This window comes from Delphinapterus leucas, chromosome 13 (genome assembly GCF_059928025.1).
Source record: "Delphinapterus leucas isolate spDelLeu-1000000601 "Yukka" chromosome 13, BTC_Dleu_Yukka2, whole genome shotgun sequence".
NCBI classification, from domain to species: domain Eukaryota; kingdom Metazoa; phylum Chordata; class Mammalia; order Artiodactyla; family Monodontidae; genus Delphinapterus; species Delphinapterus leucas.
In genome coordinates this window covers 70,224,330-70,238,836 of record NC_143141.1, presented here as the reverse complement: position 1 = coordinate 70,238,836, position 14,507 = coordinate 70,224,330, and the positions used below count along the sequence as shown (strand labels likewise).

The window sequence follows — 14,507 nt, the reverse complement described above, 5'->3', positions numbered from 1 at the left end:
TGGTCTTTGAAGAAAATTGAGATAAAATATTTCAGGGAAAGAACCTGAAATATTTGAGGCAGAGCAATGTTCTTGGCCATTTTGTGAAATAATAATTTGAATATATGTCTTGAGTAGAAGACATGAGGTCCATAATTGGCATCTTCAGGGCCCAGGAGAGGAGTGCCCTGGATAGTGGTATAAAGAAGATACTTGAATGCAGTATTTCCCCCACTAACCATGCCGGCATCTGTGGACTAACAGAAGCTAAAGTTAGGTTAGAGCCTAACATGCTAACATTATGATGCAGTAGCGCTTACTATGTATCAGATCTCGTTTTGTCTTTTTACATATGTTATTTAATCCTTGCAACAGCCCTGGGAGGTGGTTTTTAGATACAGGAACTAAGTCAGTCACAGAGAGATTCATTCATTCATTTACTATGAGGCAGAGCTAGGATTTGAACCCAGGCAGTCTGCTTTCACAGCCCTCATGCTCTGTACTGCAGGGAATCTAGAATTTTTTCACAAAACATTTCTGTCAGTGGTACCATCTGTCTCAAAACTTGCCATTTCTATATTGAACAGACACGTGTGCATGTAGACATACACCGCTACCCTACAGGTTGTCAAGAAGAATGCAGAAAGGGGCAGTTTAGCTTCTTACTAGTAGAGTATATACCACTTTGCTACCAGTTTGTAATGATACGTGGCTGTATTTGCTTGATAAGCATTAAGAACCGCCTAGAGGAGAAGGCTGGGACAGGTGAGCTGCGGGAACTGGTGTAGAGTGACTGAGTAGCAAGATGGTGGGGGTTGCATGGGGAAGGAGAGAGTCCCAGGCTGTGGACCACTGAGGCTGATGGGCCTGTAACCCTGACTGAGGAGAAGCGCTGGGCAGAAGGCGGAGGCAGAAATGCTGACTGCAGAGGAGTTGTTGGGTTTTTTTGTTGTTTTTTATTATCACTATGGCTGATACCTTTTTGTTTTGAATTTTACTTTATTTTTTTATACAGCAGGTTCTTATTAGTCATCCATTTTAAACACATCCGTGTATACATGTCAATCCCAATCTCCCAATTCATCTCACCACCACCACCACCACCCCACCGCTTTCTCCCCTTGGTGTCCATACGTGTTCTCTATCTGTGTCTCTATTTCTGCCCTACAAACCAGTTCATCTGTACCATTTTTCTACATTCCACATATATGCATTAATATACGATATTTGTTTTTCTCTTTCTGACTTACTTCACTCTGTATGACAGTCTCAGGTCCATCCACGGCTCTCCAAATGACCCAGTTTCATTCCTTTTTATGGCTGAATAATATTCCATTGTATATATGTACCACATCTTCTTTATCCATTCATCTGTCGACGGGCATTTAGGTTGCTTCCATGACTTGGCTATTGTAAATAGTGCTGCAATGAACCCTGGGGTGCATGTGTCTTTTTGAATTATGATTTTCTCTGGGTATATGCCCAGTAGTGGGATTGCTGGGTCATATGGTAATTCTATTTTTAGTTTTTTAAGGAACCTCCATACTCTTCTCCATAGTGGCTGTATCAGTTTACATTCCCACCAACAGTGCAGGAGGGTTCCCTTTTCTCCACACCCTCTCCAGCATTTGTTGTTTGTAGATTTTCTGATGATGCCCATTTTAACTGGCGTGAGATGATACCTCACTGTAGTTTTGATTTTCATTTCTCTAATAGTGATGTTGAGCAGCTTTTCGTGTGCTGCTTGGCCATCTGTATGTCTTCTTTGGAGAAATGTCTATTTAAGTCTTCTGCCCATTTTTGGATTAGGTTGTTTTTTTTTAATATTGAGCTGCATGAGCTGCTTGTATATTTTGGAGATTAATACTTTGTCCATTGATTCATTTACAGATATTTTCTCCCATTCTGAGGGTTGTCTTTTCACCTTGTTTGTAGTTTCCTTTGCTTTGCAAAAGCTTTGAAGTTTCATTAGGTCCCATTTGTTTATTTTTGTTTTTATTTCCATTACTTTGAGGAGGTGGATCAAAAAAGATCTTACTGTGATTTATGTCAAAGAGTGTTCTTCCTATGTTTTCCTCTAAGAGTCTTACAGTGTCCGGTCTTACATTTAGATCTCTAATCCATTTTGAGTTTATTTTTGTGTATGGTGTTAGGGAGTGTTCTAATTTCATTCTTTTACATGTAGCTGTCCAGTTTTCCCAGCACCACTTATTGAAGAGACTGTCTTTTCTCCATTGTATATTCTTGCCTCCTTTGCCATAGATTAGGTGACCATAGGTGTGTGGGTTTATCTCTGGGCTTTCTGTCCTGTTCCATTGATTTATATTTCTGTTATTGTGCCAGTACCATATTATCTTGACTGCTGTAGCTTTGTAGTATAGTCTAAAGTCAGGGAGTCTGATTCTTCCAGCTCAAGACTGATTTGGCTATTCAGGGGTCTTTTGTGTCTCCATACAAATTTTAAGATTTTTTGTTCTAGTTCTTTAAAAACATGCCATTGGTAATTTGATAGGGATTGCACTGAATCTGTAGATTGCTTTGGGTAGTATAGACCTTTTCACAATATTGATTCTTCCAATCCAAGAATGTGATATATCTCTCCATCTGTTTGTGTCATCTTTGATTTCTGTCATCAGTGTCTTTAACTCCTTAGGTAGGTTTATTCCTAGTTATTTTATTCTGTTTGTTGCAGTGGTAAATGGGACTGTTTCCTTGATTTCTCTGTCTGATCTTTTGTTGTTAGTGAAGACGAATGCAAGAGATTTCTGTGAATTTTGTATCCTGCAACTTTACCAAATTCAGTGATTAGCTCTAGTAGTTTTCTGGTGGCATCTTTAGGATTCTCTGTGTAGAGAGTCATGTCATCTGTAAACAGTGACAGTTTTACTTCTTCTTTTCCAATTTGTATTCCCTTTATTTCTTTTTCTTCTCTGATTGCCATGGCTAGGACTTCCAAAACTATGTTGAATAATAGTGGCAAGAGTGGACATTCTTGTCTTGTTCCTGATCTTGGAGGAAGTGCTTTCAGTTTTTCACCATTGAGAATGATGTTTGTTGTGGGTTTGTCGTATATGGCCTTTATTATGTTGAGATAGGTTCCCTCTCTGCCCACTCTCTGGAGAGTTTTTATCATAAATGGGTGTTGAATTTTGTCAAAAGCTTTTTCTCCATCTATTGAGATGATCATATGGTTTTTCTCCTTCAGTTGGTTAATATGGTGTATCACATTGATTGATCTGCATATATTGAAGAATCCTTGCATCCCTGGGATAAATCCCACTTGATCATGGTGTATGATCTTTTTAATGTGTTGTTGGATTCTGTTTGCTAGTATTTTGTTGAGGATTTTTACATCTATATTCATCAGTGATATTGGTCTGTAATTTTCCTTTTTTGTAGTATCTTTGTCTGGTTTTGGTATCAGGGTGATGGTGGCCTCATAGAATGAGTTTGGGAGTGTTCCTTCCTCTGCAGTTTTGTTACCTCTTCTCTAAATGTTCGACAGAATTCGCCTGTGAAGCCATCTGGTCCTAGACTTTTGTTTATTGGAGGATTTTTAATCACAGTTTCAATTTCAGTGCTTCTGATTGGTCTTCATATTTTCTATTTCTTCCTGGTTCAGTCTTGGAAGGACATATACCTTTCTAAGAATTTGTCCATTTCTTCCAGGTTGTCCATTTTATTGGCATAGAGTTGCTTGTAGTAGTCTCTTAGGATGCTTTTTATTTCTGCGGTGTCTGTTGTAACATCTCCTTTTTCATTTCAAATTCTATTGAGTCCTCTCCCTCTTTTTCTTCATGGGTCTGGCTAAAGGTTTATCAATTTTGTTTATCTTCTCAAAGAACCAGCTTTTAGTTTTATTGATCTTTGCTATTATTTCCTTCGTTTCCGTTTCATTTATTTCTGCTCTGATCTTTATTATTTCTTTCCTTCTACTAACTGGGTTTTGTTTGTTCTTCTTTCTCTGGTTCCTTTAGGTGTAAGGTTGGATCATTTGAGATTTTTCTTGTTTCTTGAGGTCGGCTTGTATTGCTATAAACTTCCCTCTTAGAACTGCTTTTGCTGTATCCCATAGGTTTTGGATCATCGTGTTTTCGTTGTAATTTGTCTCTAGGTATTTTTTGATTTCCTCTTTGATTTCTTCAGTGATCTCTTGGTTACTTAGTAACGTATTGTTTAGCCTCCATGTGTTTGTGTATTTTATGTTTTTTTCCTTGTAACTGATTTCTAATCTCATAGCATTGTGGTCAGAAAAGATGCTTGATATGATTTTAATTTTCTTAAATTTACTGAGGCTTGATTTGTGACTCAAGATGTGATCTATCCTGGAGAATATTCTGTGTGCACTTGAGAAGAAAGCGTGATCTGCTGTTTTGGGATAGAATGTCCTATAAATATCAATTAAATCTATCTGGTGTATTGTGCCATTTAAAGCTTGTGTTTCCTTATTAATTTTCTGTTTGGATGATCCGTCCATTGGTGTAAGTGAGGTGTTAAAGTCCCCCACAATTATTGTGTTACTGTCGATTTCCTCTTTTATACAGTTGCCTTATATATTGAGGTGCTCCTATGTTGGGTGCATATATATTTATAATTGTTATATCTTCTTCTTGGACTGATCCCTTGATCATTATGTAGTGTCCTTCCTTTTCTCTTGTAACATTCTCTATTTTAAGGTCTATTTTATCTGATATGAGTATTGCTACTCCAGCTTTCTTTTGATTTCTATTTGCTTGGAATATCTTTTTCCATCCCCTCTCTTTCAGTCTCTTTGTGTCCCTAGGTCTGAAGTGGGTCTCTTGTAGACAGCATATATATGGGTCTAGTTTTTGTATCCATTCAGCCAGCCTGTATCTTTTGGTTGGAGGATTTAATCAGTTCACTTTTGAGGTAATTATTGATATGTATGTTCCTATGACCATTTTTTTAATTGCTTTGGGTTCTTTTTTGTAGGTCCTTTTCTTCTCTTGTGTTTCCCACTTAGAGAATTTCCTTTAGCATTTGTTGTAGACCTGGTTTGGTGGTGCTGAACTCTCTTAGCTTTTGCTTGTCTGTAAAGCTTTTGATTTCTCCATCAAATCTGAATGAGATCCTTGCCGGCTAGAGTAATCTTGGTTGTAGGTTCTTCCCTTTCATCACTTTAAGTATATCATGCCACTCCCTTCTAGCTTGTAGAGTTTCTGCTGAGAAATCAGCTGTTAACCTTATGGGAGTTCCCTTGTATGTTATTTGTCATTTTTCCCTTGTTGCTTTCAATAATTGTTGTCTTTTACTTTTGTCAGTTTGATTACCGTGTGTCTCGGCATGTTTCTTCTTGGGTTTATCCTGCCTGGGACTCTCTGTGCTTCCTGGACTGTGGCTATTTCATTTCCCACATTAGGGAAGTTTTCAACTATAATCTCTTCAAATATTTTCTCAGGCCCTTTCTCTTTTTCTTCTCCTTCTGGGACCCCTCTAATGCGAATGTGGTTGTGTTTAATGTTGTCCTAGAGGTCTCTTAGGCTGTCTTCATTTCTTTTCATTCTTTTTTCTTTATTCTGTTCCACAGCAGTGAATTCCACCATTCTGTCTTCTGGGTCACTTATCCATTCTTCTGCCTCAGTCATTCTGCTATTGATTCCTTCTAGTGTATTTTGCATTTCAGTTATTGTATTGTTCATCTCTGTTTGTTTGTTCTTTGATTCTTCTAGGTCTTTGTTAAACATTTCTTGCATCTTCTCAATCTTTGCCTCCAAGGTCCTGGATCATCTTCACTATCATTATTCTGAATTCTTTTTCTGGAATGTTGCCTATCTCAACTTCATTTGGTTGTTTTTCTGGGGTTTTGTCTTGTTCCTTCATCTGGTGCAAAGTACTCTGCCTTTTCATTTTGTCTGTCTTTCTGTGAATGTGGTTTTCCTTCCACAGGCTGCAGAATTGTAGTTCTTCTTGCTTCTGCTGTCTGCCCTCTCACAGAGGAGTTTTGAAAGTAAATGTGAAATGTGAACTCAGTTCTGAATCAGAAGCCAGGTGGCATAACATGTAACAAGAGGTGAAGACATGTCTTTTTCCTCATTGAGAGAGAAAGTGGGGAAAGGGTAGATGAAGTGGAGGTGAGACAGCTAGAACAAGGATTATGTCTCTGGTTGGTGGGCATAAAGAAACAGGCTCTGAGGTCTGCAGGTGGAGGGAGCACTAAAATATCAAACTCACTTGTCAAGGAAAAGTTTCATCTGTGATGGAGCAGGGTAGTCGTGATTGATGTTAAATTGACAAAAGGCTGCTAAATTTTTAATGCAGGTGAGTTAATAGGTAAGACACATTATATTACCTTCTTAGTGGATATATCACGCTCAGTGTAGCAGTGAAAGAGTTGGTCTTGGGACGCTTGATCAGATGGCCCACCTTCTAGCATGTAAATTCCTGCTACAGCACACCAGGCCATGGTCAACCAGTCTTTTCTCAGATGGTGAACACATCACCTCTTGACAGCTCTGAAAAAGCTTTTCCCTGTGGCTTCTAACCACAGGACCAAGTTCCCTCCTCTGGAGCCGAATGGCTTGGGCCTAGTCTCTCTTCTAGGACTTCAGACGCAAGTGCAGTGGAGTTGCCTCTACCAGCCTTGCACTGCCTCCTCTACTCCCATGTCAACAGTGCACAGGGTCCCTAAAGGACTGTCCCTCTGGTTTTGAACCTAAACCTTGTTGATTATAGGTATTCTCTTTTTTTTATGACATAGCTCTTATTAAGGGCTGAGTATTTTATAACACAGTTATGAAACCAGATTGAAACCTGGTCCTTTCTCTAAGGTAAATCACAGAGTATAGGAGACGGACAGTATATATTTATAGAGGTTCAGTAATGGTTCAGTAGTAAGGGTAAACATGGTGAGCTAAGGTGGGGAAGTTGCTTCATATCTTTACTGTTCTTAATATTGAGGTAAAATTTGAATAGAGTGAAATGCACAGATCTTAAACGTACCATTTGATGTAATCCACACCCTAATCAAGATATAGAATAGTCCTGCCCCCCAAGATATAGTCCCTGCCCCCCTGAAAATTACCTCATGCTCCCTTCCAATCAGTTCCCTCCCCCACAGGCAACTACTGTTCTGATTTCCGCCACCACAGATTAATTTCGCGTACCTCATATGGTTCTGTGATTGCAAATTTCACATCAAAAGTCTCTCACTGCAGATAAGTTGATATGGAAGAAAGCAACATTCAGAGACTATGCATCAACATGCTGTGTGCCCTTGGGCAAAAATCTTAACCTCCCTGGGCCTCGTTACAGGGTTCCATAGGTGATCCTCTTGATTCTTTAAAGATCGAACTCCGCTCACATTTTTAATCTCAAAACTGCCACCTCCCCCCATCGCAGTCCGTTCAAGAACCCGGAGCAGAAACAAACCTCGGGCTCATTCCACCCTCTCCAGTTGAGCATTCTGTCAGGTCAGTTCTTCCTTGTGATTTTTTTGGACATGTCACTTACTTTAGTCCCTACCTCCTCTTCATCTCTTGCCTTGTAATGACCAATCAAATTACTTTTCCGACCTCTCTTGCCCCCGGTCCTCTCCAAACTATTCTTATTACTGCCCCCAAGCTAACCCCTGATAAAATGAAACAAATTCTGGCCGCTTTTCTATTTAAAATCCTTAAGTGGTTCTCCACCATTTAAGGTGCTTCTCTGTCACCTACAGACTTGAGTTCCAGTTCTCAAGTTTGACAGTGAGGCCTTAACCGAATGCCTCCAGCCTGTGTTTAGTGCCTTCAGCTCCCCAGCGCTCTCTGCTGGGAGGCTCACCCTGCCATCGCTCTCCTGCTTCCCCAGCTCCCTCCCCATTTCCACAGGCCCCTGTTAGGGCACTGCACTTGCCGTCCCCCTGATTCTGCTGTGAGCTCTGCAGTGAGGTTAGGGACCGTATTTTATTCACTTCTCTATCTCCAGCATCTGGCATATGACTTTGCCGACAACGCTTAACCCCAAAGTAACTAAATCATGAGATTTCTAAGGATGGTGCTGCACTGGGTCAGGGTCTTATTCAGACTTCACATTGATGTTTCTAGAAATAAAAAAATCATATGGAAGTTTTCATGCATGTCTGACCACTTCATCAAGTCTGATTCTGAGTTTTTCATTCCAGTAGCTTTCGTGATAATATTGGGTTAATGGTGAGCAAGTTTTTTATTTGGAGAGAGGGTGTATTTATTATTGATAGGAGGTCTCAAAACAGTGAGTCCCGCTGGTGTGAAAGAGCTGTCTGTGCTCTAATTCCTATCTCAAATCTAACTCATGTGCTTCTTCGTTTAGTTCTACAATGGCAGATTACCGTTTCTACAAATGAAGGTAATTTCTTTCTAAAGGTAATTTGTGGTAATTAGCAAGCAGATAAAAAACTAAAAATGACTGGTAAATACTGACCCAAGAGCATAGGAAGACGAGTATTTACAGCCCTTGTTTGTTCATCTTGGTTCACTTGGTCCTGGTTTTGTGAGTCAGCATTGCTGTCTGAATTGATCTTTACTCCACCTGTATTTTTATCTTTTCCAAAACCTAGGTAAGAACCTGGATGCCGTCCATGACATCACGGTGGCATACCCTCACAACATTCCCCAGACAGAGAGGCACCTCCTCCTTGGGGACTTTCCTAAGGAGATCCACTTCCACGTCCACCGATACCCAGTGGACACCCTCCCAACATCCAAGGAGGACCTCCAGCTCTGGTGCCGCAAGCGGTGGGAAGAGAAAGAGGAGAGGCTGCGCTCCTTCTATCAAGGGGAGAAGAATTTTTACTTTACGGGGCAGACTGTCATTCCGCCTTGCAAGTCTGAGCTCAGGGTCCGTGTGGTCAAATTGCTCTCCCTACTGTACTGGACCCTGTTCAGCCCTGCCGTGTGCCTGCTCGTCTGTCTGTACAGCCTTGTCCGGTGGTATTTTATAATCATCATTGTCGTCTTCGTGGTGCAGGAGAGAATATTTGGTGGACTGGAGATCATCGAACTTGCATGTTACCGTTTTTTACACAAACAGCCACATTTAAATGCAGAGAAAAAGGAGTAAGGTTGTAAGGTTCACAGTGTAAAAACCTAGGGGATATTTTGGATAAGCTTTTGTAAACCGAGATGCTTTTTTGCATGACTATGTCAAATATTTCTTACTATCGTCATTATTTGTTAAAGATATTTTGCACTTAGTTTTGTGGGAAAATATTGCTACACACACGATTTTTTTTTTTTTAAATCTCTGAATGTAATTTCAGCACTGTGCAGCAGGGAGCGATCGCTGTGAAATAACTTGGGCCAGAGTATTAGTGAACAATCATCAGGCTGTTAGCAGACAAGGCACACACGGATCTTCTTAGAGGCCCAATCCTGCTTCCTAACAGACTCCTCAGACAGGAGGCAGATCTGGGGCTCCTGGGCAGTGGCCCAGATCAAGTGCTGGCACCTGACAGTGGAGGTGAGGGCCCTTGCTCCTGGCTCCCTCTCGGCCCTGTCCCCGCACTCCTTTCTATGCCAATCAAACCCTTGCATCCTTCCTCAAGACCAGAAAACAGAAACCCCTTGTCCTTAAGCTGAACAAACATTTTAATAGGAAGACCTTCATTACTCATGAAATCTTCGCATTTAGCCGTGCACTGACCTAGACGTCACAAGACCACCGGTGCCCGTTTGTCACGTGGAAAATAAGAGCTGGACAAGTCTCAGGGAGCAACCACAGGCTCTCCACTCAGAAACCTTAGTTTGAATTTTTAAAACCAGGAATTCATACAGTTTAGTTCTTCACTTCTGTGTAACCTTGTTTAGTGCGGGTTTCTTTACAGCTTGCTAGCAGGTGTAGCTTTTCTGCATTATAAACGGTATACATCAAGTCACTTACCTTTTAAAGGAAAGCGTAGAAGAACGTTCTCTTATTGCCATCAGAAACACTTGAAGTTGCGTCTTGGTTGAAATATTTAAAACCTGCCACAGAAAGGAAGGTTATTGTATTTTCTACATGTGCACGGGTGTCTAACTTCTGCCACTAAATCAGCAGCAGCACTTGCAGACAGGGCCGTAATGGTTTAACCTAAATTATTCAATCCTTGTAGCCTTGACAAGTTTTATTCTTAAAACCAAAATGGTCACACAAAAGGGAATTCTTTTTTAATGATAGTGAGGGATCTCTCTTTTTTAGTCCCAGGTTTCCTCTTTCATTAGTAAAACCCACATTTTACCAATTGTTCACCTAAATATTCCTGTTATTTGGAGTCAATGGAAAATTCAGCAAGTCAACAGCACCAGTCTCCTTCTGAGGCAAAAAAGAAATGTGTGGTCATTGTTTCCACTCCGCTGGGGCCCTGCAGCTACGTTTTTGTTTTTTTTTTTTTGGTCCTAATGGGAATGCCGGTCAGAGCAGCAGAAAATATGGGGCAATTAAAAGTCTTTACTGGGCTTCCCTGGTGGCGCAGTGGTTGACAGTCCACCGCCAATGCAGGGGACATGGGTTCGTGCCCCGGTCTGGGAAGATCCCACATGCCGCGGAGCGGCTGGGCCTGTGAGCCGTGGCCGCTGGTCCTGCGCGTCCGGAGCCTGTGCTCCTCAACGGGAGAGGCCACAACAGTGAGAGGCCCGCGAAAAAAGTCTTTACTGTTAAAAAAACCTGTCCGCTTATTCCTGCCTTGAACCAGCTTCAAACACTGTTTCTAGCTTTGTGTACTCTTGGCACGAGTGCCTTCTCCTTAATTACATCTCCTTTGTGCTGGACGGTGATTTCCGCCGGCAGTGGAAACCGGCATCGCTGTGACAGGCAAGCACGCTGTGAGCTAGACTTACCCAGCAGACTCTTCTTTCAGAAAGCCACCGCAGCACTCTGTTGGCATACCATCTTCACTGGAAGAGAACTAACTAGTGCCTCTGCTGCAGAGCCCAGCCTGTATTTAACTACTCTCCCAAGGCTGTTTTTAATCCTGCCGGGGCTACTAATTAGTTGCCGGGGCTACTAATTAGTTATTTTGCACATCTGCTCCAGACCCAGCTTCCTTGGTTTTTAAGGTGGTTATTTTTTTAACCTTTTTTTTTCCCCCTTTAATAAAAGAGGTTTCTAATTTAGGTCTCTCTCAGACTTCTGGTTATATTTGGAAATAAGAAATAGTTTAACAATCAGGATTGCATTTGTCCTGGGTCAGAGAGAAACGCTGAGTTTTCTGCTCCACAGGTGTTTGTAATGTAGCCAAGCTGCCCTTCCTCCAACTCTCAAGGCTCCTTGGTTCAGGGTCTGGCTTTAATGGCGAGTCCTCTTGAACCCTATGAAACCTGTAAAAGGGGAACTCTTCCTTTTTAAAACATGTTTTCTTTTGATCGTAAAAAACATGTTTAAGATAAAATGCAAACTCTTTTTTAGTACCCTGAATTCATAAGCACCGAAACTGAGACATTGTACTTCTAAGAATTAGAAATAACTTCAAAAAGAAAAATGTTGCCTTTTTTGGTCTCTGGTGTGTTTTTTTTTGTTTGTTTGTTTTGTTTTGTTTGCAATAAGGCTTCTTTTAAAATTGAAATCATTTGTGTTTTCCTACACAACTTTTTCTTCTCTTATTTAAAGAAATACACTGTGCATGATTTGGACTCCAAAATTGATAGTGTCAGGTAGAGGTTAATGCAGCTACAGTACTGCGCTTGGCCTCAGCTGTGACCCCTTCCCACCTCCCAGTCTGGCTCTGGACTCAGCGGCCGCCTGTCCGGCAGCATCTGGACTCTCACCAGTCCATCCAGAGGAGACTCAGTGGAGTTAGAAATGTTTACAGTGCTGTATGTCCGTTTGTTACATCTTTACCATTCAGACGAGATTTAAATACAGCAAGTGTGGTTTACATGGGACGTGGGAACCTACAAGGAAGGGCACTGATTAGGTCACAAGTTTTCCCACCAGGCCTCTGATGAAACAAGCCAAAGTCATTGGAAAATTCAGTAGAAGAACATGGTAAAAGACTAAAAGAAAAATAAATGTCAGAGCCCATAATTTAAAGTTCTTAATAAAATCCTTGCTTGTTAGGCTACTAAAACAGACGGGGAGAAATCCCAGCTTCCACCTGAGTCACTTTGAAATTAGTTACGTCCATAGCCCCACGTCAGACCTCGTCCGTCAGCAGCCGACTGAACTCGCCGGGAGGGGAGACGTTCCCATCTCACTCGGGCTTCAAGCTCGGCCTGAGCACGCTGCCCTCCTGCACTTTTATAACGGAGACTAATGGAGGGAGCCTGTTGGTATTAAATTGTTTACATTTCTTTATATAAATAATGTGCTTTCAGTGCCTTAGTTACGGGTCCCTTTCTCTTGTTCCAAGAATTCTGCAATGTGTCTCTTAGGTAAAAGTCTCTTTTTGCTATTCACTGGGAGAAAAATGGTTTCTAAAACACTGGTCACTGTGGTCAATACTATGTGAGGACATCTGGGAAAGAGAGCTTTATGTGGAGGTAGCGGTTGCCTCAGGGCTATTGTTTATGTTGCAGAAATGCTCTTGTCACATGATAAGCTTCAGATTAGACATGGCCCTAAAGTTGTCTTGTGCTGACCTTAAATTCTTATTTCAGAAGAGAATCTTGGTTTAGGTAATTCATTTTTTAAAAGATCATGTGCAAAAACACTACGTTTTAAAAATAACTCACAGAATGGCCTTAGTTTTTTATGTCCGCTGGTATCTTTGTGAGTTGTGTTCTCTGTAGTATACATCCCAGAATAAAGTGGAGTGAATTCAATAGTTTACACGTGTGTTGGGTTTCTGTTTTTTGCAGGAATGACCGGAGGCTCTATTGTTATTGTATTATAACATGTGGTATTGAGGAAGAGCTGACCAGTTAGGACTCTCTTTCACAGATGTTTAAAACATAATGCCAAAGCAAAAAGGGAATATACCACCTTCATCACTGAAAAAGTCCAGGGGCCGCAGCTGAATTCACGGTTCAGTGAATGTCGTCAGAACTTGGTTTTCCCCCATCTCAGTTCAGCCTGAGGGCAGTGTGGTCGTTCCACAAGGGAGGGGGTCGCATGGGAAATATCCACACCACTAGCTGTAAGAGGTAAACGGGGCTCTATGCACACCCCTCCCCCACTGTCAGGAAATACAGGACTAGGAAGGCAATTCTTGGACCAAAGCTTGACAAATGCATGAAAACACACTTAGCAAACAGACACGCACAAAAATCATGGGACCTAAGGGTAGCAGGATATGCTGCCCCAGAATATGAGTGTAGGAGTTCAGGACATGCCATCCCAAATATACCACTTTGGAATATTGATTATTGTCAGCTGTAGGCACTTGAGAAACAGCAAATGCAGGGAAGGGCTGTCTCTGAACTCTCCTTTTCTGCCTGAAGACAGATCCTCCAAAAGAACTCAACTGCCATAAATCCCCTCCCTGGGAGTTTCATCAGCCGGAGGGGATTGACTCTTGTCACAGGAAAGGAGACTTCACACCCACACACTTTGCCACAAAAGGCCATACCCACCCCCCATCTATTCCAAGGGTCCATTCATCTTTCCTAGAAAACATTCACTATCCCCTAAGAGGGCTACTTTCTTCCTCCCCTTTTCCATTAAGATGGTATTTCAGGGGCTTCCCAGGTGGCGCAGTGGTTGAGAGTCCGCCTGCCGATGCAGGGGACACGGGTTTGTGCCCCGGTCTGGGAAGATCCCACATGCCACGGAGCGGCTGGGCCCGTGAGCCATGGCCGCTGAGCCTGCGCGTCCGGAGCCTGTGGTCCGCAACGGGAGAGGCCACAACAGTGAGAGGCCTGCGTACCGCAAAAAAAAAAAAAAAAAAAAAAAAGATGGTATTTCAGGCCTGGATTCTAAGCCACCTCAAAGAGTTACTCATTTTTCCCTGGGTATCTTCATGAATACATGAGGGATACATGCTAATAAATTTTTGACTGTTCTCCTCTTGTAAATCTGGCTGATATTACTGGAGTCTCAGCCAAGAACTCAGAAGGGTAGAGGGAAAATGATTTTCCTCCCCTACAGAACCTAAGCTCTGCAGTGCCCCATTCTGTCTTCGGGTTCTCCAACAAGCATTTGCTTGAAAGATCCACTCTGAGGGGAGCCCCCAATGTCATTCTCTGGGAAGGGGGCATGAGGGACCAGAAGAATGGGTTTCCAGGACTGGGCCATGGGACTGGTGGGATTTCTATATTCTGTTCAGGCAAAGGGGAGAGGAGAGCATAGTCTTTCTAGTCACCCATGTGCTTCCACATCACTCATTTCACTGATAAACTATGTAAAGGGCTTCAGCAGCTCCCTGCGAAGGGTGGGTTTTCAATGAGGTACTTCAAATGCCGGCTAGTAAGCCCTAGGATGTCACAGAGTCTAACCTACGCTCATACAATGCACTCTTCACGCCAAAATGTTTTTAAAGTAAATACCTAAAAGACAACTTGTGCTCTCCTGGCTGCGTTGACTTGATTCCCAGGATCCACATGGTGACTTGAGGCCTGCAGTCACTTCAGCCCTACATCCTCTCAGGTTCAAATCTGGTGGGGAACAGCCAGGGAGACTGCTTCCCCAGTGGCTTA

General features: G+C 42.0%; 1 protein-coding gene across 5 annotated transcripts in view; it reads left to right on the top strand.

Annotated features, from left to right (window-relative positions):
• LCLAT1 (lysocardiolipin acyltransferase 1) overlaps nt 1-13,808 on the top strand; it is a 263,073-nt gene extending 249,265 nt beyond the window's left edge. For all 5 annotated transcript variants that reach the window (XM_022574146.3, XM_089923299.1, XM_089923300.1 and 2 more), the window contains one exon: nt 8,516-13,808. In XM_022574146.3, coding sequence (XP_022429854.2) covers nt 8,516-9,018 — 503 coding nt within the window. In that variant the 3' untranslated portion in view covers nt 9,019-13,808. The remainder of the gene's footprint in view (nt 1-8,515) is intronic.
• Nucleotides 13,809-14,507: the final 699 nt, after the last annotated feature.